The sequence below is a fragment of the Chiloscyllium punctatum genome, chromosome 2 (assembly GCF_047496795.1).
Source record: "Chiloscyllium punctatum isolate Juve2018m chromosome 2, sChiPun1.3, whole genome shotgun sequence".
In the NCBI taxonomy this organism is placed as follows: Eukaryota; Metazoa; Chordata; class Chondrichthyes; order Orectolobiformes; family Hemiscylliidae; genus Chiloscyllium; species Chiloscyllium punctatum.
This window is the reverse complement of record NC_092740.1, coordinates 41,165,714-41,192,916: the sequence shown is the minus strand read 5'-3', so window position 1 is coordinate 41,192,916 and position 27,203 is coordinate 41,165,714. Positions and strand designations below refer to the sequence as shown.

Genomic DNA, 27,203 nt, shown 5'->3' with positions numbered 1-27,203 from the left:
AGGCCCAGGAGAGATTTCAATTTTAAGCTCATCTGTGCAGTGTGCAGAGTGATGTATAAATGCAGCGTGACATTTCTGGTTATGAAAGGATATCTCTCCTGTAGTTAGTACAGTATATGGGTTGCCTACCAAGTCACGTTAGTGTAAATTGATTTTGGTGAGTTTGTTGCAGTAAAATTTTTAAAATGTGAAAGCTGTTGTGCTATCCTTTAAGATAAGTACAGGAAAATTAAAATCTTATTTTTAAAATGTTGTGATCTTGAAGGGACTGAAAACAAATAGGTCTAATGGTCTTCCAAGATAGGAGTGGGCCCTCCACAAAATTCATGTGGAGATGTAAAGTGGCCCATAACTGGCCACCTCCTTTAATCATGTGGTGGGCCGCTGGGCCACTTACTGGTAGTATGACATGGTGACTGGAAGACATCAGACACCGATTTTGACACTTACCTCAGCAATTTGTAAGCTTTCCTGCCATCCAGCTCATCACAATGTATCACGACAGTGAAGTTACTGAGATCAGCAGGTCAGGTGTAGGATCTTCAGATGACGTTTCTGGCTACAAGTGGAATTTTGGATTGTTTTACATTTTGCTATGGTACAGTGAATTGACAGTATGAGTGCTTATCAGTGAGCAACCCATAATTCTGCCTAGAATTCAGGATTCTTCTGTCCACATTAAAAAAGAAGGAAGCAAATAAAGCTAAATGGCTCCAAAATGGAAGTTCAACTTGCCTTATTTGAGATGAAGTGTTAAGGCAGGTTGGAAGCTCTACTGCTTGGAGATGGATTGGGTTTTCCCATGGGATTACATTTATCTCAGTTCATCGCATATTCACGCATGGACAAATCTCTGAATCGTATTGGTATGTGAGGAGGAAGTTCTGAAGTCTGCTTGGAACTTCTGGGCTCCTAACATGTAAGTGCCAAAGTTGAAAAGTTCCCAGACAGCACTGGTCTCTTTCTTTCTCTCTCTCTCTCTCTCTCTCTCTCGCTCTCTCGCTCTCTCTCTGCAATCCATGAGCATTACTCAACCTCTGATCATCACCCCAACCCACCCTTGAAGATTTCAGAGACCCAGCAAAAAGCAGTGCCACTGTTAAGCAATGCCTCTGTTGAAGTCCTCTTGTGGGCTGTTTTGGAGGGGAGGAGTACTTTTCCCAGGAGATGGCAACCTGGAGGGAAAGTTGGCTGCTGAGATCAGCAGACAGGGGTAGCCCAAGTGAACCTGGCACCAGTTCTGCAAGAGGATGAATGATGTGCTGCTTCTCTAGGATCTGAACCGTTATCTATACAATGTTTCATGCCCTGATTTGTATAAATTACCTTTGTGCAGGATTGTAAAGGACTGCTCTTTATGAGTTTGGCTGCCAGCAAGTCCATCAGATGTCTCATATGCAGTCAATGTCTGTCACTTCATTGTAGCTGTCAATGTAGTACTACTTGAACCACACTGTTACTTGACTCTCACACATCTGCCAAGGTTCACACTTGACACATAAAATGATCTACAACAATCAGCAGCTCATGCACCAACAGCTTACGAACCTTTCATCACAACTAGGAGATCTCAGGAAAGGCTTGCCAGGAAAAGTCCACCCACCATAAACCATGGCTTCAGGATACCTCATAAGTATTTCAGGCATTTTATAGTGTTTTCTGATGTGCATCAACTCCAACCCATTGACAACATGGAACACCTTTCAGTCAGAGCATTTTAATTCTTAACATGGAAATGCATTGCACTGGTGACTGATAACTTTATCTGTAACTATCAAAGTGGGCAACCTATTTATATAGTCATGACTTGTCACATAATACATCTCTCCTTGATCTGAGGGATGGGCAGGGAGACAGAGATTGACATAATGGAAATGGTAGAGTATAGTGGGGTCAAGGGCACGTGAGAGTTGAGGCCCAGAGAATCTCTTTTTGGTCTGACTATAGCCGTGCCTTTGTGTGCACGTTTTTCTGAGGTGGGCATGTGAAGCTGGGAAGTTTCTCAAATCCCACCTTAGTGAAGAAAGTCCAGGCCAAGATATTTGAAGAGAATTATTTGCAGAAAATCAAAGGAGTTGCAGCTTTTAAAACCCAAGTTCTGATCCTCCAGCCTAGCGTTGCTACACTGTAAGCTGCAATTTTTAACCCAGCCTCGTTTAACAACGCTCTTGAACTTGTCCTGTGCCAATCGACATGTGAATGAACTGACCCTCACATTTTGGCATCAACATTGAGTCAGCAGCATTTTTGGAAATGTTATATTTATAAGTGACCTTGTAGTTTTTCAGGGTCAATATCACCTTAATCCTTTGAATGCACAAGAAACAAGCTCAATGCAGATCAAGATGTGAGAAATTGATGGAACAATAGCGTTTTTTTCCACAAATATTGTTAAAAGGGAAATGTCACAAACAATAGCCACTTTGATTTAAATCGTCTTGAAAGGAACATAGGGTTAAGAATTTTTAAATTGAAGGTACTGAGCAAAAGCAAACAGATATAGTTTGGTGGGGACAGAAAACGTAGATGGCTGGGACACCATATCCAAATAGCCATGTAAATATTCATACTAACTGGGGGAGTACGTAAGAAAGCAGTCATCAAGTATTTTAAGTATGGTGAAAGAGAATAAAAAGAATGCGTGCAATTGGCTGTTGATCAATGATCTCGGTGATGTTGTAAACTATAAATGTGAAGCTGACACAGTTTAGAGTGGTCAACTGAACCCAACACAGATTGCAAGCTTAATATTATTGCAAGCATTTTCTGTGAGTCTTCAAGACTTTGGGGTAACAATTACTTATGCTTACTGACATGTACATGTCCCAGAGTTGATACATGAGGCTTGCGCTATGTTCAGCCTTGGGCCTCAGTTTGGGCCAACTGTCAACACCTGTTTTGTTTCCAGAAAAAATTCACCCATTACTTATATTTCAGTTTGGACCATTTCGTTTGCTGACATCAAGGCTGGGGAGGTGGTAGTGTATGATAATGTTGCTGCACTAGATGTTTTCCAGAGCCCCCATCTAATGTTCTAGGGAAAGAGTTCAATTCCCACCCTATTAAAATGGGGAAATTTGAATTTAATAAAAATCCGGACTTAATGGCAACAAATGTCCGTCAGGACTGCTGTGAAGCTGGGAAAAGTATTTCAGAAATCTTGACTCCTTGCTCTTGGTTTGCAGTCTATTGAGAAAAAAGCACTACTGTTCGCTTTGGTGTGCTCGAGTGGCATTCCATCTTCATCAATCATTTTGTGTATACCTTATGTGTAATGTGGTAGCAAATGATGAAATTGAATAATATATAGGAACATTAGCTAAAAACAGGAACTTATTGTCATAAATCAATTGAAGGCACTGTAGATAGGAAGAAATGTTTCCAATTGGTAGAGGATCAATTACTGGGGGCATAGATTTAAGGTAAGTGGCAAGACATTTAGAAGAGTTATGAAAAAAAGTTTTTCACCTGGAGGGTGGTGGGAAATGGTAAATCCATGTTTGTCAGGGTTTCAGAGGCAGAAATCTTCATAACATTTAAGAATTATTTAGTTGTACAATTGAATACCAATGCATACAAAGCTCTGGCCCAAACGCTGGAAAATGGGATTAGAATGTTCAAAGTTTGGTAGAAGATTTGTAGCTCGGGTGCTCGTTGTTGTGGTTCTGTTCGCCGAGCTGGGAATTTGTCTTGCAAACGTTTCGTCCCCTGTCTAGGTGACATCCTCAGTGCTTGGGAGCCTCCTGTGAAGCGCTTCTGTGCTGTTTTCTCCGGTATTTATAGTATACCCAATATACCGGCCACTACAGCGGACAGCTCGAACTGACAACCGGAAGCGGCAGAGACAGGCCACTATAAATACCGGAGAAAACAGCACAGAAGCGCTTCACAGGAGGCTCCCAAGCACTGAGGATGTCATCTAGACAGGGGACGAAACGTTTGCAAGACAAATTCCCAGCTCGGCGAACAGAACCACGGGATTAGAATGGTTAGGTGGTAGTTTTTCGACTCAATGGGCTGAAGAACCTTTTTCTGTGTTATAGACCTCTATCCCTCCATGACTCCTATCCACAAATGCCAGGACCATTTGGAAGCCAATTATGGCTATTGTTCCTTCCCTTGTTATAAAAAGCAAGATATTGAAATGTGCTTTTTTAAAGAGCCAGTCCATTCTTTCCTCCTGCATGAGGAATACATGCTGGCAGTGGACTGTACAGTCACAAGATCCTGAGGTTATTATCTGTCAAGATTTGTGGAATGGATGCTTGAAATGAAACTACACTCAATCAGGATCCTGGTTGTGAGTTGTCCACGCAGAACATTTCCTGATGGAAGCAAGACAGTTAATATGAATACTTTGTTTCTGGACAAGGATCAAGATGTGTGCTACCCAGCAGGGCAGTCCTAGTCTACTTTATAGAGTCATAGAGTTATAGAGATGTACAGCATAGAAACAGACCCTTCGGTCCAACCCGTCCAACCCGACCAGATATCCCAATCCAATCTAGTCCCACCTGCCAGCACCCAGCCCATATCCCTCCAAACCCTCCCTACTCATATACCCATCCAAAAGCCTCTCAGGTCCACACCCCCCCCACCAATCCAACCTCCACTCCCGGCACCTTCCCCTGCAACCGCACGAAATGCAAAACTTGCGCCCACACCTCCCCCCTCACGTCCCTCCAAGGGCCCAAGGGAGCCTTCCATATCCATCACAAATTCACCTGCACCTCCACACACATCATTTACTGCATCCGCTGCACCCGATGTGGCCTCCTCTACATTGGGGAGACGGGACGCCTACTTGCGGAACATTTCAGAGAACACCTCTGGGACACCCACACCAACCAACCCAACCACCCCATGGCTGAACAATTTAACTCCCCCTCCCACTCCACCAAGGGCATGCAGGTCCTTGGCCTCCTCCATCGCCAGACCATGGCAACACGACGTCTGGAGGAAGAGTGCCTCATCTTCCGCCGACAACATTTTTCCACCTACAACACATTTTTCAGTTTTGAAAGTTCTTGCCTAATACCATCAAAATTGGCCTTTCTCCAATTTAGAACTTCAACTTTTAGATCTGGTCTTTTCTTTTCCATCACTATTTTAAATCTAATAGAATTATGGTCGCTGGCCTCAAAGTGCTCCCCCATGACACCTCAGTCACCTGCCCTGCCTTATTTCCCAAGAGTAGGTCAAGTTTTGCACCTTCTCGAGTAGGTACATCCACATACTGAATCAGAAAATTGTCTTGTGCGCACTTAACAAATTCCTCGCCATCTAAACCCTTAACACTATGGCAATCCCAGTCTTTGTTTGGAAAGTTAAAATCCTCTACCATGACCACCCTATTATTCTTACTGATAGCTGAGATCTCCTTACAAGTTTGTTTCTCAATTTCCCTCTGAATATTAGAGGGTCTATAATACAATCCCAATAAGGTTATCATCCCTTTCTTATTTCTCAGTTCCACCCAAATAACTTCCCTGGATGTATTTCCGGGAATATCCTCCCTCAGCACAGCTGCAATGCTATCTCTTATCAAAAATGCCACTCCCCCTCCTCTCTTGCCACCCTTTCTGTAGCATTTGTATCCTGGAACTTTAAGCTGCCAGTCCTGCCCATCCCTGAGCCATGTTTCTGTAATTGCTATGATATCCCAGTCCCATGTTCCTAACCATGCCCTGAGTTCATCTGCCTTCCCTGTTAGGCCCCTTGCATTGAAATAAATGCATTTTAATTTATTAGTCCTACCTTGTCCCTGCCTGCCCTGACTGTTTGACTCACTTCTGTTCTCAACTGTACCAGTCTCAGATTGATCTCTTTCGTCAGTATCTCCCTGGGTCTCTCTCTCTCTCTCTCTCTCTCTCTCTCCCCACCCCCACCTTACTGGTTTAAATCCTCCCAAGCAACTCGAGCAAGTCTCCCTGCCAGTATGTTAGTCCCCTTCCAATTTAAGTGCAGTCTGTCCTTCTTGTACAGGTCACTTCTACCCCGAAAGAGATTCCAATGATCCAAAAATGTGAATCCTTCTCCCATACACCAGCTCCTCAGCCAGACATTCATCTGCTCTATCCTCCTATTCCTGCCCTGTACATCTCTAAGATTGAATTAGCTGCCAAGTGATTTATTTTAAAGCAATCATATCTTTGCTGACTTTGTGCAATTTTTTTTCCAAACACTCAAAAGAGTTATGGAGATGCCTCTCATCGCCATAACTACATCATTCTCAAGTCTCAAGCTGAACTGTGTAATGGCTTCTCCTCAGTATTGCATCCCTCCTTTTATCAGTTAGCAGCATCTCCTTATCACTGTCTGAAATCTTTGTCTGTGTTTTTCTGACCCTTCACCTAATTTAGATTTTGCCCAAAAGCCGGCTTTGCCATTTAACTGGATGGAACTTTTCAAAATAGAAATTTGTTGATACCTTTCTGAATATCTGTGTTCACCCATTGTAGTGCCCCACTACTGGCAGACCTTTAGCGCCCATAGTTTGTATTATATAAATGAGTTAACTTTAGAATGTCTCTTGAGGTAGACCTTCTTTAGTTTCTACATGCATTAGACCATAAGATCGTAAGCTTTAGAATCAGATTTAGGCCATTCAGCCGATCAAGTCTGTTATGCCATTCAATCATGGCTGATGTGTTTCTTAACCACATTGTCCTGACTTCTCCCCATAACTCTTGTTCCCCTTATTAATCATTGTCCCAGAAGGCTGTGGAGGCCAAGTCATTGACTGTCTTTAAGACAGAGATAGATAGGTTGTTCCCCTTATTAATCAAGAACCTATCTACCTCTGTCTTAAAGACTCTCAATGACTTGGCCTCCACAGCCTTCTGGGGCAGTGAGTTCCACAGATTAACTGCCCTTTGACTGAAGAAATTTCTACTCATTTCAGTTCTAAAGGGTCACTCCTTCACTCTCGTCTCACTAGTGGAAACATCTTCTCCACATCCACACCATTCAGGCCTGTGTCAGTATTCTATAAGTTTCAATGAGCTCTCCCCTCATCCTTCTGGCAAATGGAACTAGATTAATTTAGGATATCTGGTTGGCATGGATGAGTTGGACTGAAGGGTCTGTTTCCGTGCTGTACGTCTCTATGACTCTATGACTGTAAGTACAGACCCAGAGTCCTCAACCACTCCTCATATAACAAACCCTTCATCACTGGGATCATTCTTGTAAACCTCCTCTGGATCCCCTCCAATGCCAGCATATCCTTCCTTAGCTCACAATATTCTTACTGTGATCTGACTAGAGCTGCACACAGCCTCAGCAGTATACCTCTACTTGTATATTCTAGCCCTCTTGAAATGAACACTAACATTGTATTTGCCTTCCCTCTGCAAAATGAACTTACCTGTTAATCTTAAGAAAATCCTGAATTAGGACTCCCAAGTCCTTTTTTTATGGGGATTTCTGAAATCTTTCCCCATCTAGAAAATAGCCTATGCCTCTATTCTTCTGACCACTGTGCATTATCTCGCACTTTTCAACATTGTATTCCATCTGCCATTTCTTTGTCCACCATGAACGCAGGGGTGGCACGGTGGCTCAGTGGTTAGCACTGCTGCCTCACAGTGCCAGGAACCCGGGCTGGTTTCCAGCTTTGGCAACTGTCTGTGTGGAGTTTGCACATTTTCCCTGTGTCTTTGTGGGTTTCCTCCCACAATGCAAAGTTGTGCAGGTTAGGTGAATTGGCCATGATAAATTGCCCATAGTGCTCAGGGACGTGTAATGTTCAGGCGCATTAATCAGGGGTAAATGTAGAGTAATGAGGAATGAGTTTGGGTGGGAAACTCTTTTGAAGGTGTAGACTTGTTGGGCTGAAGGGCCTGTTTCCACACTATAGGGATTCTATGGGTTCTACCCTGTCAGCAGCCTCTTGCTTCCCCAACATTATCTGCCCCTCCACCTGTCTTTGGACCATTTGAAAACTTAGCAACAATGCCCTCAGTTCCTTCATCCAGATCATTAATGTATGATATGAATAGTTGTGGCCTCAGCACAGACCCCTGTGGAACTCTGCTAGTCACCAGCTGCCATCCTGAAAAAGACCCCTTTATCCCCACTCTCTGCCTTCTGCCAGTCAATCAATCCTCTTTCCATGCTCGTACCTTGTCCCTAACACCGTACTCTTATTTAACAGCCTCCTGTGCAGCACTATTTCAAAGGCCTTCCGGAAATCTTAATAGATTCTGTCCACTGCTGTCTTTCATCTAACTTGTTCATTACCCCTCAAAGAGTTCTAACAGAAGGGTTAGGCATGACCTCCCCTTCACAAAGCTGTACTGACTCAGCCCTATTTTACCCTGCATTTCCAAGTAACCCACGCCCTCATTCTTAATAATGGACTTGAAAATCTTACCAACTACTGAGATCGGGAGAACCATCCTATAGTGTCCTGTCTTCTGCCTCACTCCCTTCTCAAACAGTGGTGTTATATTAGCCATTTTCAAATCCTTTGGGACTCTCCCTGAGTCCAGTGATTCCTGAAAAATCACCACCAAAACCTCTACAATCTCCTCAACTATCTCCTTCAGAGCTCTGGGGCGTAGTCCATCTGGTCTGGCTAATTTATCCTTAGTGATGGCAATTACACTCACCCTTTGTCCCTGACTTACTTGAAGTTCTGGTATGATACTAGTGTCTTATTTAGGTATCTATTCAGTTATGCTGCATTTCTATGTTCCGATTGCTACTTCTCCAGCCTTATTTTGCAGCAATCCAATGTTCACTCTTTCCTTTCTCTTTAAATTTTAAAAATCTATAAAGCACTTGCAATTTTCTTTTATATCACTAGCTTGGTTACCCTCATTTTTAATCTTCTTCCACCATAATTGCTTTTTTTCAGTAGTTCTCTGCTGGTTTTTAAAGGCTTCCCAATCCTCTGGCTTCCCACCAATCTTTAACATACTGTGTCCTTTTTCTTTTGTTGTTATGCTGTGCTATGGTCAGTTTTCTCATCCTCCCTATAGCCCCCACTCTCATCCACACAAGGAGCAAGAATTTCAAACTTGTTAAACAAGCTCAGGGTCTGAAGCTCCTTCAGCACGACCTCCTGGGTTCCTCTATCTGCCTCGCTGGTGGTTACACCCTACTGTCCCTGACCACTGACTGAGTTTGAGGTAGCAAATCTAAGGAATGTATAATTACCTCATGCCAACAGACAGTACAGATGTGGTCCCATGTTCTTTTTAGGATATGGCTGATTTTCATTTTGTTGAACTAAATGGAATGGGAAGGTTCTGTGAAAGGTGGCTGATTTTCTCTGCTAGTGTCCAGGTGGAATTGTTGGAAATTACTATATCGTCTTTCAATGGCTAGTCTGTACAGTTCTTCCCCAGCCACTGAGAGGGTCCAGTTATAAATAAAACCACAAATCAACTTGAAACTATTGTGTACAGCCACCTATGATTTTCAAATAGCTGTTCCAGTTTTTAAAGAAGTTTGGTGATATAAAGTATAATCTGGAATTTATGTAGTTCAATACTACCTCCATATTTGTCACCAACGCTAAAGTACAATTGACCTTAAATTAGGATTGTGTCTTAGTTACAATCATGAAAGCCATTTTCACTTTTTTGAGATTGATTTATGTTAACAAAACACAACAAGTAGATAAGACTTTTTTTTAGGCACGTGTTATCGACCTGCAAAAGCAAAAGTTTAAATATTTCGTTTTCTTACATTTTTACTTAAAGTAAAATAGTTCTTGTTGAAGTGTGTCTGGTATAGATTTTTTATTTTTATTCCATAACATTTTTTTCTTCAACTCACTTTGAAAATAATGACGAGTAAATTATAAAATAAAATTATGGTATTGTTCTTCACTTCCACAAAACACTGCAGTCCTTGTAGTTCCCACCTGTTTTTGTTATGAAGATGTGCCATGAAGGTAATAACTGCCAAAGCTCAATGTTTTCTCGAGTTGATGGTAATAAGAAACTGTTTTAATTGCAGAGATTCATGTGCTAGGAGTATGTACTCCCTCACTACAATTTTGCAGCCATTAAAATGAAAGCTGAAACATCGTTCTTCATGTTCACAATATGTGTTCACGGCAAACTGCACTGGGAACACGAGAGACTGAAGTATGTCTTTTAATAACAGAAGATATTACAGGTGTTTAAATGTTGCATTAATAAATATGCAAATCTGAAATAACATGCTAATTGTTGACAATCTAATTGATTGTAAACCAAGACAAAATATAAAATGTATCATTTTTATTAATTTCCAGCAAAATTAAAAATTACACTTCCAAATGTTTTGCTGGCATATCCATGTTACTTCTCAGCTGAACAAGTTAATGACACTATTGTTTTTCTTCCAGCAGGTTGCAGCTACAGAAGTACACTTTGGACCTATGAGACTGACACAAGATCCTTTCCAGGTGAAACCTTGTTTTAGATGATTGTCGCTTGTACGATTATATGTAGTACAATAGATGATGGTCACCGTCTCTGACTCCTGACTCCCACCTGTAAAATATTCAGACTGCAGAAAAATACTGATTGTTCTTCTTACGTCAGCTTGTTAGTCTGTATACCTGTTTATCATATTGTGCAGAACATTTACCTGCTGTAACACTGTAAGACACCCACACTTTATAAATGTTCATTTTAGGTTAAATTGCTATTTTCACCATTTTTTTCAATTAACTCAGATCAATAAAGGAAAAGCAGGGATCTGGGAACATGGTTGTAAAGCGACCTGTCAAAGTCCAGTCTCTCCTTCGGATTTATTTTAATGAGCTTCAGAAAAAATAATATTGTTTTGACCTACCTTCTGTCCAATGTGACAGATGTATTGATTTTAATCACTAACATGCTGCAAATATCCGTGTAACTGATTGTGGGGATAATGATATTTGAAATTAGATGCCGTCAATCTTCTCTCTCTTCACAGAAGTGAAATTCCTCCCACTGTTTAAATAGACGAAAAGCAGAATATGTCTAATCTTTTATTGGAATTAGGCAGGAGTGGAATTTTGTATTATAAGTACTTTATGTTAGACCGGGGGGTAAAACATTTCTTGAGAAATGCAGAGAATGACAAAGGGCTGGATGCTTCATTTAGATACGAGTCCACTTTTGGTGTTTCTGCAAGTGCCGAACTGGATGCATAGTTTCCAAACAGCATGGAAATGTCAGATCATGATAAGAGTGTAACCATGTTATTCAATTGTACCAAAATCTCATGGAGAAGGATGCCTTAGCCATTATCTGTGCAGCCTCCATCAGTGGCTGAGCCACCCAAAGACTGTTCTTTCACTGATGGTGTCGTTCTTTCTAAAGTTAGAGACAAAAAAAATGCAGATGCTGGAATCCAGCGTAGACAGGCAAGAGGCTGGAAGAACACAGCAAGCCAGGCAGCATCAGGAGGTGGAGAAATCAACGTTTCGGGTGTAACCCTGGCCAGACCTCTACTTGTGACCACCTATCACAACGTCACCACTTTGCCTTCTCCCCACCCAAACCCCCCCCCCCCCCCACTGCCTTTATCTGCAGCTCCCCTTAGCCCCACCCCCACTCCCGAGGAAGGCTTATACCTGAAACATTGACTTCTCCACCTCCTGATGCTGCCTGGCTTGCTGAGTCATTGATTCCAGGGTAGCAGCCTTCCCATCTGAGAGACAAGTAGTTACCGAATAACTACTGAATATTTCCATTGAACTGAATTGTAATCTTCTTAAACAGATGAAGTCATTCTTTTCATTTAAGGGAGATTGGCTCAGACAGTACCACTTGTATCTTCGCATCCAGAAGTCATGGGCTCAAGTACTGCTCCAGCGACTTCAGTATATCATCCAGACTGGCTCTCCAATCCTGAAGTGAAAGAGTGCTGTATTGTCGGTGGTGCCAGTCCTTGGGCAATTGTTAAATTGAGACCCTGGCTGCTCTGTCAAAGATTCTGTTCACAGGGAAGCAGGAGGAGGGCATCCAGAAGTTCCTGAGCAAGCCTCAGATCTCAAGCGTCATCAATAAATCAGATTATTTTGCCAGGATCTTATTGCTGTTTGTGGAACCTTGCTATGTGCAAAATGTGATTGCCTTCTTTCAGTGAAAGATATAGAATCTCTTCAATCACATTTATCTGCTTGGTTTAGTAAACCACACAATTTATGTTCTCTATATCTCACAGTTGGCAGGTCAATATACCTTTAAGAGATATGCTCATGATATCATCACTGTGAAAATAGAAACTTATTGTCTAAATGATGAGAGATTGCAGAGGGATCTGGGTGACATCATGCATGAATCACAAAAGTTGTATGTAGTTATCATAAGTAACTAAGAAAATTAAGACAATGTTATCATTTATTGTGAAGCTAATAGATCACAAAAGTAGGGAGGTTATGCTTCAATTTACAGGGCCTCATCTTCAGTACTGTGAATAGTATTGGTCATTTTGTTTAAGGAAATATGTAAATGTATTGGAGGCAGTTCAGAGAAGAATTACTAGATTGATACCTGGAATGAGAGGATTTGACTGAGGGGAAAGGTTGGCCAGACTAAGCTTGTCTCTGCTGCAGTTTATAAAAGTAAAAGACAGCTTGATTGAAACATAAAAGATCCTGAAGAGTCTTGACAGGGTAGATGTGGTGAGGATGTTTACTCTCTATGATGGAATCTTAAACTAGAGGTCACTGTTCAAAAGTCAGGGTCACCTAATTAAAAGAGAGATGAGGTGATTTTATTTCTCAGATGGTCATGTGTCTGTGCAACTCTCTTCCTGAAAAACTGATGGAAACAAAGTCCTTGAATATTTTCAAGGCAGATAGATGCTTGTCACGCTCCTCATAGTCCTCAGCTTCCTGACAGTTCAAAAATCTATCTACCTCCACTTTAGATACCTTTAGAGATTAGTCCTCCACAATTCTCTGGGTAGAGAATTCCAGACTTTCACGAGTCTCTGAGAGAAGAAATTGTCTCATGTCTTAATTTTAAATAAGTGTCACCTATTTCAAGACTCCCCCACTAATGGAAACATCTCCTCAATATCTACCCTGTTGAGCTCTCTAAAAATGTTACATGTTCCAATAAGATCATCCCTAATTGTTCTAAACTCTACCGAACAAAGGCTTAAGTTAGTTAGCTATTCTTGCTAAGTCAACCTTTCACCCCAGGAATCAGTCTAATGAATCTCTTTTGAACTGTCTCCAATATATCCCTTTTAATCACAAGGACCAAAATTGTATGCAGTATACCATAGTTAACCTCACCAACACCCTGTACAATTGTAGCAAGACTTTTCTACTTTTAAACTCTTAACCCCACAGCAATAGAGGTCAAAATTCCATTTGCCTTCTGATTTATTTGCTGCACCTGTATGCTAATATGTTGTGTTTCATATGCTAAAACACCCAGATCCCCCTGTGCTGCAATTTGTTGGAACCTCTTTCTATTTAAATAATAACCTGCCTTTTGATTCTTCCTACAAAGTACATAATGTCACACTTTTCTACATTGAACTCTATCTGCCAAGTTTTTGCACCCCTCACTCAATCCCCTTGAAGATTCTTAATGTCCTCATCACTACAAGGGATAGTTTAAGCATTGTCACAATAGGTAATGATACCTTACTGTGAGCAAAATGCATGTTAATTTACAGTGGAGTAAACAAATAGTGCAATGGCTGATAAAGCAAGTGGTGGAGTGGGAATAATTGGTAATGATTGACTGCATTTATCATCATTTATGCTTTACAAAGCCTCAATTTAGCCCCCGATACATTTTTTGTAGCTCTGTACATGGCTAAAATGAACTGGTTAACTTAATATCACAGCTTAGCCAAACACAATTTTTAGATTACTTACAGTGTGGAAACAGGCCCTTTGGCCCAATAAATCCACACCGACGCACACCCCCCAGACCCATTCCCCTACACCATGGGCAATTTAGCATGGCCAATTCACCTAACCTGCACGTTTTTTGGACTGTGGGAGGAAACCAGAGCACCCGGAGGAAACCCACGCAGACACGGGGAGAATGTGCAAACTCCACACAGAGAGTCGTCTGAGGTGGGAATTGAACCTGGGTCTCTGGTGCTGTGAGGCAGCAGTGCTAACCACCATGCCGCCCACAAGAACACGTGAATTAGGAACAAGAATAGGCTACTTGGCTTTTACAGTATTCTTCGCCATTCAATAAAATCACAGCTAATCTGATTTTAATTTCAACTCCACCTTCCTTCCTACCCTCAATAACCTTTCAACTCTTTGCATAACAATGTTCAAAAATGCTGCCTCCACCATCTTTTGAGGAGGAGAGTTTCAAAGTCTCTTAAAAAGATGAGAAAAAATTCTCCCATCCCTGTCTTAAATGCGTGACCCCTTTTTTTTAAACAGTAACCCCTAGTTCTATATTCTCCATATCCACCATGTCAGGTCCTATCAGGACTTTATTTGTTTCAATCAAAGTTCCTCTTAACAGTTACCGTTCTGAAGAAGGATCACTAGACTCGAAACTGCTTTCTCTCCACCGATGTTACCAGATCTGCTGAGTTTCTCCAGCAATTTCTGGATTTCTTCCAAAGGATACAAACCTAGTCTGTCAGTCTCCAGTATGTTTACATCCTTCCTTAAATAGGGAGACCTATTTAAGTACTCCAAATGTGGTCTCATCAATGCCCTGTATAACTGAAGCAAACCTCCCTATTTCTATATCCACCCCCTCACAATAACTGATAACCACTAAAAAACCAAAGAGGTATTGTCATGACTTGCTGGGGTAGTGCATTGGAAAACAAGCCCCACTATTCCTGGAGTTTTCAACGATGTGAAAACATTTAATAATACTAAGTCCTAAGTCTTCAATTTATTTTACTGACAAACCCAGGTTAAAGTAAAACATTAATGATGTCTTTGTACTGAACAGGAAAATGATTCATGGATACCTATAATCCTGACTGGCGCCAGAACCGTACTGTCCTGACGTTTTTGTTTCCTCCCCACCCATCATATTGTATCTTGTTTTCTCATTTTGTGTGTCTTTTTTGTATGTGCATGGGAATTTTAGAAAGGGATGAAGATTCATGTTGCCTTTCGCCATTGATGTTAAAACTATTTGATTGCAATAACTAGTGATTCTCTTCTTTCTGAAACAATCCTGTGTGCATGTAATTGTAACCTGAATTGGGAAGTACACATTTGATCAAATTGTCACACTTGTAATGACAGCAGGAGTTTGATTTCCAGGGGGTTATGAAAGTTTTACCAGGTTATTATCCTGAAAAATGTGTTGCTGGAAAAGCACAGCAGGTCAGGCAGCATCAAAGGAGCAGAAGAATTGACATTTCGGGCATGAGCCCTTCTTCAGGAACATTCCTGAAGAAGGGCTTATGCCCAAAACGTCGATTCTCCTGCTCCTTGGATGCTGCCTGACCTGCTGCGCTTTTCCAGCAACACATTTCTCAGCTCTGATCTCCAGCATCTGCAGTCCTCACTTTCTCCAGGTTATTATCCTGTAGAAGTTGGTGATGATGAAAACATGACATTATTGGAAGTTGTTCTGCAAACGTTGTATAATAGTGCATATGTGAAGAACCGTAGAACAAAACTCATTTGTTCCAATTGTCAGCAGTTGCTAGCAACCCAGCATGCCAATGCCAAGGCACCTGATTGGGCAAAATATCCACCTATGTGCTGCCTGTCAGTTCTTAATGAATTGATAGATGGGTGACAGGCTGAGTTGTCTCGACAGTGAAGCCTGTGTGTTTGGTGCCACGTTACATGCTCACCCTCAGATTTAGAAAAATAATGTCTGTTGTGAATTTGCAGCTTTGTGTCTTACAGTCATCAGGACTGAAGTTCAAGAAAACTAACTTAGAAAGGAAATAATTTATATAACAGCTTTCCAAGTTATTTTGCATTTGACTCCTGATGAATGCAAGATAAAAAGCTTTGTCTTCATTGGTGGAATCTTATGGGGCTCAATGACATGACTGATGGTGTGATTTGATGTAGAATCAGATGAGAAGTTCTGTGAGGTCCAGCTCTACATTGGGAGTATCTTGCTCCATCTTTTATGCTTTTGATGATTTGTGTAGCAAGATTCTCGCTTGGCAGCGATGTGCTGCCAATTAAATGGGATTATTGCTTATTGGCCCTACTCACCCTTGGTTTTCTCTTATCTCAAACATGCCAAACAAGTTAGACATTGAGAAAATGCAACATGGAAATGAAGGCGCTTTCAGGTCGCCAATTGCCCCTGAACATCATCCATATTAGCCACAAGCAACCTTCTTGATATGATTACAGAATGTTGGAGCTTTGTTTGACAGATTATAGAGATATGTCTCACAGTTAGCACAGGTCAGAAGTGTTATGATCACTATTGAACCTGCACCAGACTAAAAAACACCCTTTACAGCATTGCAAAGATGCTTACAGAGTCAAACCTGTTGACAAGTTTAAAGATTTGACTGTGGCTATTGCATTTACATAGTCTCCTTTTATGCTGCAGGCATGTCCCAAATGATGCAGCCAATGGTTTTTTTAAATAGTGCACGTCAATGTTAATATGTAGGAAATTTGGTAGTCAATTTGTGGTCAGCATGCTCACACAAACAGCAGATAAATAGCTGACCAATTCATCTATTTCTGTGTCTTTGGTTAAAGGATAACTTTCCATGCGCAGGACCGTGGGAAGAATTTACCTCCACTTGAGTTTCTACAGGACTGATTGGAGCAGATTAATTAGAAATTCAGGGCAAAGCCATAGTTTGGGCCTCCCCCTAAAACCCTCTGGAGTTTTAGGAGAGCCAGTGGTCAGACAGACACAATTGACAACTGGGCTTCTAGTTAGGCAGGGAGTTGATCCCTGTGTATAGTAGTGGTTCAGTTCATGGTAGGTGTATGGAAAATGGGTGTTCAAGGAGCTTCAATAGAGGGAGCAGCCAGTATCAGAGGACAGAGCGAAACCTGAGCAGGGGAGGAGCCATTTTGATGGGAGGGTGGTGGATCAGAGGCCTCAGATGAAGGTGGTAGTGGGTGGGACCCAGTCATGCTCAGGCAGACATGTGGGTCCAGGAGTTACATGTCAAACCAGCTACCATGTGAATCCATCAAGTCTTCACCTCAGTTAAGATGGCAGGAACACAGAGGAAACCTGACTGACAGCAGTTTAAGTTCAAAAGCAGATTTACAGAAACCCGCAGCAGCATTATCAGATTTAAAGTTGTGCATTGTCTTGTTGGATCAAGTTGGTCACCTGTGACCTGTATCAGTTCAGAAGCACCACATGGAATTCCAACAGTAATAATGTATTCACTTCTTCCCACTGCGGAACTGTATGTCTCTGACGTGCAGTAGTTTAAATATAGAATCAACCATTATTGCTTTTATGTAGATTCCCCATACACCAACAGTCACAGTTCCTCAAAGTAAGTAACTGTGTGAAATTTTTTGAGATGTTTTCCCATAAAATGATGCAAACTAAATATAAATAAGATTATTATTATCCATTCAGATATGATTATTGGAATTAGCTCTAAATCAATGGAAGAGCCTTGACCCATTGACATTCCACCATGAAATCATCAGACCATATGTCGCACAAGTAAGATCTGAGCCAGTGGTGGGAGTTTATAGAACTTGAGTGAGAGGGCTGAGAGAATTGGTGGGTGATGGAAAATCAGATGAGAAAACAGGACTGGTATGCACATCACCTGACCATTGCTGTGTCATTGAGTTGAGGAAAGTCGTGAACAATCGTTTTGCACAGAAGAAGTGTTGAGGTGCTAAAGTAGCCAATTAAATGTCTCTACCCTCTGCCAACCATCACTCACATTTTAAAAGCAGCGGGTGGACTCTCCACCATGTCGGGAGACCATTAGGTAAAAACTGATAATCTTTTTGTGAGCTCATTGCATGGGGTCCCTCCATTCAGATACCATATGGTCCATGGGTTGGAAGCATGTATGGGTTTAAGGTTTCAACAAATCAGCCACAATCTTATCAAATGATGGGGGAGGTTTGAAGGCTGAATAGCCTCCCCATTCATTGCTTGTATGTTCATATATAGCATGCACCAACAGTGGCCTCCCCCATTGAAATAATTGTCTTGGTCTCACCAGCCACAGTCGCTTTCAGAGACAGGATTTCAACCTTTAAAGGGAATAAGTCTATATTCAAAGGAGCTACTGCCTAGACTAGTAGATTCATAGAGATATACAGCAGGGAAACTGACCTTTCAGTCCAATTCATCCATGCCAACCAGATATCCTAAATTAATCTAGTCCTGTTTGCCAGCATTTGCTTTTAGACTTGGATGGGTCTATGAGTAGGAAGACTTTAGAGGGATAGGGACCATATACTAGCAAATAGAACTAGATTAATTTAGGATATTTGGTCGACATGGACCAGTTGGACTAAAGTTGGACTAAACATTAAGAAATCAAAAATGGCAGGTTTTATTCAATTTGGCCATTAGCCTTTGTTATTATTAACTTTATAATGTATACTACGTCTATTCTACTTGATATCTGAAAAAATAGTTGATATTGTCTGTACGTAAATTGAATAAAACCTGTCATTTTTGATTCCTTAATGTTTTCACTTGTACCTTTAATCATTTTAAATCCTTCAACTGGTTTTGGAAACAAGTAAGAATGATACTAAGATTTAACAATTGCGATAAATCTTAATACTTTACAATAGGCTATTGGGATCATTCATTCAGGAAGATGTTGTTACTCTGCACTGCGGCGCTGGAGTGGTTCATATTGTTTTATTATGCAATTGCTCATGGCTTCACACAGCATCGACTTATGTATTGGCACAGTTGGCTTCTCACTGATGCCACTAAAAATCTCATTCATGTTTTGCAGTTTTTATTTTGGAACATCACTAACCCCGCAAGGATACCAGTTAAGCTGCACTATTAAGCTAAATTTCCATAGTTATGAGATGCCATATTTTATGGGCCTTAGTAGCAATTGTGAAAATAATTGACCATGTTCTGTGGTAGGAAAAAACTACCAGCTCTCAAGATTAAAGTGTAAATCAGACAGCAACTGACTGTGACTGCACATGCACAGTTAAACATGGAAATTAGATTGTTGCTGTTTGAACTACATTGCTGCTCTACCAGAATTATGTAGAGTGTCTTGAGGTGGAACACATGGAAAATGGTGAAGTTGCAGTTATGTACGTGATACATAATCACTAAACCTGCTGCTCCAATATATACATACCTTAAGCAGTAATAATGAGCCATAATTGCTTCAAAGTATTTCTAGCAGTAAAAATTAACATTTACAAGTGTGGACGTTCATTCCTGCATTTTAAAAATATTATCGTTAGATATGTCATTTAAATTGGATTTTTAAGAACTGTTTTGTCTCTTTTATTTCTCTTGTTTAATCTAATTTTTCTTTTCCTCTCTTTATTTTGCTTTCTGTACATGATTTTAGATCCAATTAATTTTTTAAATTTTTACTTCATGCATCAGATTCTGTCTGAAAGATAAGTTTTTAAACTCAGTTAAAAGGAGGGACCTCTGCTTGCCCTTTGCACGTAGATTCTGCTTTCTAGTGGAATCTGCATTGTTTTGACTTTCTAATTTCTACAATTTTCAATTAACCAGGAAATTTCTATTGGTAAGTGTAAACAATGATTAGCAAGACTCATTGTCTGCTAACTGCAAAATCTTGATCAAGTTAATATAACAATATAATATAGGGGCTGCACGGTGGTTCAGTGTTTAACACTGCTGCCTCACAGCGCCAGGGACCCGGCTTTGATTTCAGCCTCAGGCAACTGTCTGTGTGGAGTTTGCACGTTCTCCCCATGTCTGCGTGGGTTTTCTCTGGGTGCTCTGGTTTCCTCCCTTGGTCCAAAGATGTGCATGTTAGATGAATTGGCCATTCTAAATTGCCCATAAGGTTCAGGGATGTGTAGGTTAGGTGCATTAGTCAGGGGAGATGTAGTGTATTAGGGTAGGGGAATGGGTCTGGGTGGGATACTCTTCAGAGGGTTGGTGTGGACATGTTGGACCAAGTGGCCTGCTTCCACACTGTAGGGAGCCTATGATAATTTTATGTGATCACAAAACATTGCTAAATCGTTTTAGGAGTCAAAAGCATTTATAATATTGTGTAAAGACAATCTACTGCAAAATATTGACTGTTAAGTTATATTTCTAAGATAGTGTAATGAAACAAAAATATTTAAATCCTGACTACATTTTGAAATAGTTTATACTAAAGTTTAATTTTTATAGTATCAGCAGTGAATGCATTTTATTTAATTATTTAACTAGTAACATAGCCGTATGCAAGATACTTGACACCTTTTATTAATATTAGCTCATTGATGAAGAGCATAGACCTGTGAAGGAGGTGGCAGTAATTAAGAGGAAAGAGGCAATTGTGAGTGTAGGCGGGGTCTGATGGGACACAAAGGAGGGAGCGAATTGCAACTTGTACCATCTTTGGCACCAGTCACCTCCACATTCAGTGATTAACTTTTTATATCAGTTTCCTTTTGGTGACCAACTCAAGGGTCCCTTTAACAGTTGGATGGTTGCCAACCTATAGACTACGTTTGCCTAAACGGTCAATGTGGTACCTGCTAACTTCACATAGTGGTCTCAGGTAGGCATGATTTGGACATGCAAAGGGCTTAACAACTGATTGAGGAATGAGTCCTGGTCACCCCTTTATCTGCCTTCAGTATTATGGCAGGCAGATCACAGCTGGATGCCCATTTTGTGTCTGATTGTCTGGGCTTCTATTTCCTCTGTGAGCTCTGTCATCTGGCCAGTCCAACAGACAGCTTGAACATTCCAGCATCCTACTCAAATTTATGCAGTATTTAAAAGGACGTCTCTCCTGCCACAATCATTCAGTTGACAAATGTCTTATGGCTCTAACTCTGACTCCATAACTCTAGTATTCTTGGCACCATGATTCACTGGCAGCTTAACCTCTCTAGTTATGGACCTAAATATTTGTACATTTGGAAAACCCAACATCTGCTGGTTCGTTCCAAAAGGACAAATAGAAAAGCACGTGCAGGGTTGATCTTTGTAGCCATACTTGGAACCTATTGTGAATTTGAATAGACATAAGGCTATATAAACATTGGCACAAAATGAATTACTGTGTTACTGTCCCATATTGATATAGATGAATGTTGAAGTTATGTTGACAGACTGATAAGTTTCCACCTAACTTCTGTATCTCTTTTCCATGTGTGGATGACCTCCTCTTTGTACTCTGAGTGGAGAAAACATAACCACATATATAAAGAATGTGTTTACAACTTTATTAGACACGTTTGCAGAAATGTTCTTCCTTCTGCTGAGTAAATGTAATAAGCAAGGAGCCTCCTTAATCCTTCACTGGTTGATATTGCACTGGTGAGCCAGTCAGTTTGTTAGTATATGGGAACACGAACTCCTACAGATTGGGCCCCTTTGGTCTAAACTGAGTTTACTTGTCATTGCATTGAAATGGGATCTCACTGCTTAGTGCAAGGTCTCCAAAGCCTGCAGCTTTGCAGGAGGGGACACTACCCTGCCATTAACATTTGAAATACCAGTAAGTTGTGATTAGGAAAGTACCATGACTGTTGCGTTAGGAGCTAGGCTGTGGAAGGAGAAGGTAGAGAAAGTAGGTGGCAATGGATGGCAATACAGAAGGGAAAGCAGAGGGAGAATGAGACAGAAGTGGAATGTAACAATTTCATCAAGTTGAGAGAGAATTAACTCAAATTTAGCAGAGAAGGTGATGTAGTAACTAAGTGAGAAGGCACAAATGGAATGTCACCTCGAGCTAAGAAATGGAAAACTGTCAGCTTGTGTTAGAGAGACAGAAGGTGCCAGCTTGTACTGAACAATGGAGTAAAATAATAGACAACAGTTTGACTTGAGTAACGTTTACCAGATTGAATGGGGCAAGTTGGAGACATTGTATGGCTGAAATATCTCTCTGAACTGGCTCTTGAGAGAATAGTATACATTTACATTGGAGTGACCTGGGATTAGGTGTGAGAAAATACTGTTAAATTAACTTTTTGGTGAGTAATAGTGTGATAACTCTAATGAAAATTAAAATATCTCTTTGATTTCTGTTTTCTTAGATTTGAAATATATTAACTTTAGTCTTTAGAAGTACTTAGAATTAACAAGCACGTACCACTTTTATTTCAAAAGTTCTAGGGATATATAACTCTAGGTGTTTCTAGAAATATGCTACCAATTTTGTGAACCATTCACTATTATAATTTCAGATCAGTCACTGTAAGTTGTTCATAGCTCAATGAAAGGTTGCCTTAAGCACAATTCACTGCAGGAAGTGACACAATAAGCTGGATCTGACTTTTTTGATGAAGTATTGTTTGGAGGCCTTTGCACCACGGGGCCTAACAAATTTTATGTCATTTCTTACCAAATTCACCTTATTAATTACCTACCCTGCACCAATGGTGCCCCTCTCACTTAATTCTAACACCATCTTGACCACATTCCATTCCCAGAACAACTTGTGGCTGCCAGGATGTCCCAGAATTAACTGGTGGTCCTTAAAAGCCTGTGAAGCACCTGGATAAGCAGTGTAAGTCCAGAGCTAGCCTGTGCCATTCTTGACATTTGTCCCAGGCATAGCAGACAGGGAAATTTGGCACCCCACTTTCCCCAAAATGTCTCCCCGATCCAGCAGAAGCTCCCACAACACCAGACCATGTCGAACCCATCCGATGTTGCCACCCAGATCAATGCAACCTCAGCTATCTGGAGAAATACACATCACTGTAGGTCAATGACCTTCTCCAATCTGCCAGGGTAAGTGTCACCATCTCCTATCTGGGATCTCTCACTCTGTTACTGGAAATCACCTCCCACCAAGGCTCAAGATCTACCACTCTCACTATTGCCTGTGTAACCTTCCCTCTCTTGCTGCTACCCCACACCAAACCCTGATACCCCTAACCCTGCATGCCCTCTACATTGCCTACTCACCCTCTCAACACACCTCCCCACCTGCACCAAAAATAACAGCTGTGCCACTCACTTTCATCTCGCTGAACAGCTGCCTCTCTCTCATTCCAGGAGGAAAGTAGCCCATAATTCTGAGCAAAGCCATTTCCCTTGGCTTGACTGAGGAATGTTGACAAGCGCCCTGATTTTGTGTCTGTGCTCAACAGCCGGGCAGTACAACAGTACTGTGAACCAAGTAGTTCTGGCTGAGAGGCAAGGCACAAAAAGGCAAGACAGTGCAAAGCAAATGCTGCTATGGGCATCCAGTAGGCTCAGTGTGAGTGAGCGCTATGACAGAAAGTGTACAGCCTGGAGAAGGAGCCTGGTGTAGTCCATGAGCTGAGTGGGTGCTCACGAGCACAGTGTCTTCGTTACAATGTGACAATAATAGTTCCTGTTGCTGCGTTGAATTGCAGAAGCATCCTGTATGTGGACCAAAGATGTTGACATAATGGTTGTGAGAGGATGGGACTTGTCAGATGCCAATGTCTTTGAAGTGGGGTGCATATAGAACATAGAACAATACAGAGCAGAACAGGCCCTTTGGCCTTCGATGTTGCGCCAACCTGTGAACTATTCTCAGCTCGTTCCCCTACACTATCCCAAAATCATCCGTGTGTTTATCTAAGGATTGTTTAAATCTCCCTAATGTGGCTGAGTTGACTACATTGGCAGGTAGTGCATTCCAGCCCTTACCACTCTCTGCATAAAGAACCTGCCTCTGACATCTGTCCTAAATCTATCACCCCTCAATTTGTAGTTATTCTCCCTCGTACAAGCTGACGTCATAATCCTAGGAAAAAGACTTTCACTGTCTACCCTATCTAATCCTCTGATCATCTTGTATATCTCTATCAAATCCCCTCTTAGCCTTCTTTCCAATGAGAACAGGTTCAAGTCTCTCAGCCTTTCCTCAGAAGACCTTCCCTCCAGACCAGGCAACATCCTGGTAAATCTCCTCTGCACCTTTTCCAATGTTTCCACATCCTTCCTGCAATGGGGCGACCAGAACTGTACACAATACTCCAAGTCTGGCCGCACTAGCATTTTGTATAGTTGCAGCATGATATTGCGGCTCCAGAACTCAATCCCTTTATGAATGAAACCTAACACACTGTATGCCTCCCTAATAGCACTATCCACCTGGGTGGTAACTTTCAGGGATCTATGTACTTGGACTCCAAGATACCTCTGCACATCTACACTACCAAGAATCTTTCCATTGACCCAGTACTCTGCCTTCCTGTTATTCTTCCCAAAGTGAATCACCTCACATTTAGCTGCATTGAACTCCATTTGCCACCTCTCAGCCCAATTCTGCAGTTTATCCAAGACCCTTGCAACCTGTAACATTCTTCCACACTCTCCACTACTCCACCGACTTTAGTGTCGTCTGCAAATTTACTAATCCATCCACCTATGCCTGCGTCTAAGTCATTTATAAAAATGACAAACAGGAGTGGTCCAAAAACAGATCCTTGTGACACACCACTAGTAACTGGACTCCAGGCTGAATATTTTCCATCAACCACCACTCGCTGCCTTCTTTCAGAAAGCCAGTTTCTACTCCAAACTGCTAAATTACCCTCAATTCTATGCCTCTGCATTTTCTCCAACAGCCTAACATGTGGAACCTTATCAAAGGCTTTACTGAAGTCCATGTATACCACGTCAACTGCCCGACTCTCATCTACATGCCTGGTCACCTTCTCAAAAAACTCAATAGGGTTTGTGAGACACGACCTGCCCTTGACGAAACCATGTTGACTATCTGAAATCAAATTGTTGCTTGCTGGATGATTATAAATCTTATCTCTTTTAATCCTTTCCAAAATCTTTCCTGCAACAGAAGTAAGGCTCACTGGTCTATAATTACCTGGGTCATCTCTACTGCCCTTCTTGAACAAGGGCACAACATTTGCAATCCTCCAGGCCTCTGGTACCAAACCTGTAGACAATGATGACTCAAATATCAAAGCCAAAGGCTCTGCTATTACCTCCCTAGCTTCCCAGAGAATTCTCAGATAAATCCCATCTGGCCCAGGGGACTTGTCCACTTTCACTCCTTCTAGAATTGATAACACCTGTTTGTAACTAACCTCGATCCTTTCTAGTCTAATATCTTGTACCTCATTCTTCTCCTCTACAATATTCTCCTTTTCCTGAGTGAAAGCTGATGAGAAATGTTTGTTTAGCACCTCTCCGATCTCCACAGGGTCCACACTCAACTTCCCACTTCTGTCTTTGACTGGCCCTATTCCTACCCTAATCATCCTTTTATTCTTCACATACATATAGAAAGCTTTAGCATTTTCCTTTATTCTATTTGCTAAAGACCGCTCGTGTCCTCTTTTTGCTCTTCTTAACTCTCTCTTTAAATCCTTCCTAGCTGATTGTAACTCTCCATCACCTCATCTGAACCATCTTGCCTCATCAACACATAAGCCTCAATCGTCTTTGCAACAAGAGATGCAATTTCTGTTGTAAACCACAGTTCCCTTACCTCCCTGCCTGACAGGGACATATCTATCAAGGACATGCAATATCTGTTCCTTAAACCAGCTTCACATTTCCATTGTCTGCATCCCCTGCATTTTGCTACCCCATTCTATGTATCCTAATTCTTGCCTAATCGCATTATAATTGCCCTCGCCCCATCGATAACTCAACCTGTGGCATGTACCTATCCCTTTCCATCGCTAAACTAAACGTAACTGAATTATGGTCACTCTCTCCAAAGTGCTCACCTACAACTCAATCAAACACGGCCCATAGGCCGTGCCCTGAGATTCTGTTTCAGGGGTGATCAACACAGAAGCTCTTTGCAGCCAGTGGTGAGCTGTAGCTGCCTGGTACTGCTCTGATTTTTATGACGATCATTCTCAAAGCCTATTTTGTTCAATGTATTTAGTAAGATAGGAAGCCGAATATTAATGCCACATTTTGTATCATTAATAACGTGTTCAACAGTCAATAATTTCTCCCTCAGTTTGCAATGCATCACTGTCTAGCAAGAATCCTGCCTCAGATGTATAAATGATGAAGCAGGTTGCTCCCGACATCAACATTCACCATACCAAACCTCTCACATGATTTTGCCATAAATCCTGCTATCACCAACATCTTCAGGCCCTTATGTTACTCTGTCAAATGGTCAGATTATGAAAGTTCCATTGTGACTGTATTTCTATGAAATGTTGCATGACAGTGAATAAAGCACTGTTACTATTTTATGGTGACCTATCCAATGGGGGAATGGTATAAATCAAAGATAAATTCAGAAAACATGACAGGCAGTTGCAAATTGCCTCAGTGGAATGGATGATCTATTGTTTGCTTGAAATGTAGAGCAGACCAACTTTAGAAACATAGCCAAATTTAGTTTGGCAAAGTTGCAGGGGGAATAGAAACATTAAATAAAAGTAACGTATTGTGCATGCTGGAATTCTGAAACAAACAGCTGACAATGCTGGAGAAACTCAGCAGGTTAATGTTTTCAGTCTGGTATGATTAGAATAGTTTCTGGAGTTCTGAAGAAGAATTATATTATTCACATAGAAAGCATTTGTGCACTGCCCTCTGGAGACCACTGACACAACGATCACAAAGCTGCTGCCAGGCCACAGTTCACTCAGGGACAGGCTCTAATCTCATACATCAGCACAAGGTACATCTCAGGGCTCTTCACTTGCTCTTTTATAACTCACTCACTTTGCGTTTATTTTCATAATTTCAACAAAGTTGCCTTGCAACAGCTTAATCTTTTTTTGAATAAATTGAGTGCTGTGGTGAAACAGTGAACCCAGGCTTCCCACGTATATCGTACAGTCTGAACATGGCTACAAAGACAGCAGTGACAGCATGTCTGCAATATGGATTCAGCAGTCCTCCCTTCAAAATAAACAGAGAGTATTTGGCCATCGTAGTAACTACTTGTTTGGTATGTGACAACCTCCTGTGCAGAAAGTGAAGACAAGCGTTCCAAAGCTCTGGGCACCAGCTGCCAGTAAGGGCATTTCTGAAGGTGGCATGTTGAATTTCACAGACTATCACAATAGTCACACAATCTGGGAAAGATGAAAAGTTTGTTGACCTTTCACACAATCATACAAATATTATCCCACAGTGTAGCCCCAGTTTTGGGCTGGCACGCAATATTGTCTGAGTAGCTTGTGGACTCCAGAAGGTTTAAGTAGATTTCTCTGTTTG

At 41.3% G+C, this 27,203-nt stretch overlaps 1 protein-coding gene across 4 annotated transcripts in view; it reads left to right on the top strand.

The window, feature by feature from the left end:
- Positions 1-27,203, top strand: part of pde8b (phosphodiesterase 8B) — a 311,487-nt gene that overhangs the window by 198,609 nt on the left and 85,675 nt on the right. For 2 of the 4 annotated variants that reach the window (XM_072547546.1, XM_072547530.1), the window contains exon 2: positions 10,349-10,405. In XM_072547546.1, the coding sequence (XP_072403647.1) occupies positions 10,349-10,405 (57 nt within the window). Of the gene's footprint in view, positions 1-10,345; positions 10,406-27,203 lie in introns of all 4 variants that reach the window. The other 2 variants (XM_072547538.1, XM_072547526.1) reach the window with 1 other exon arrangement.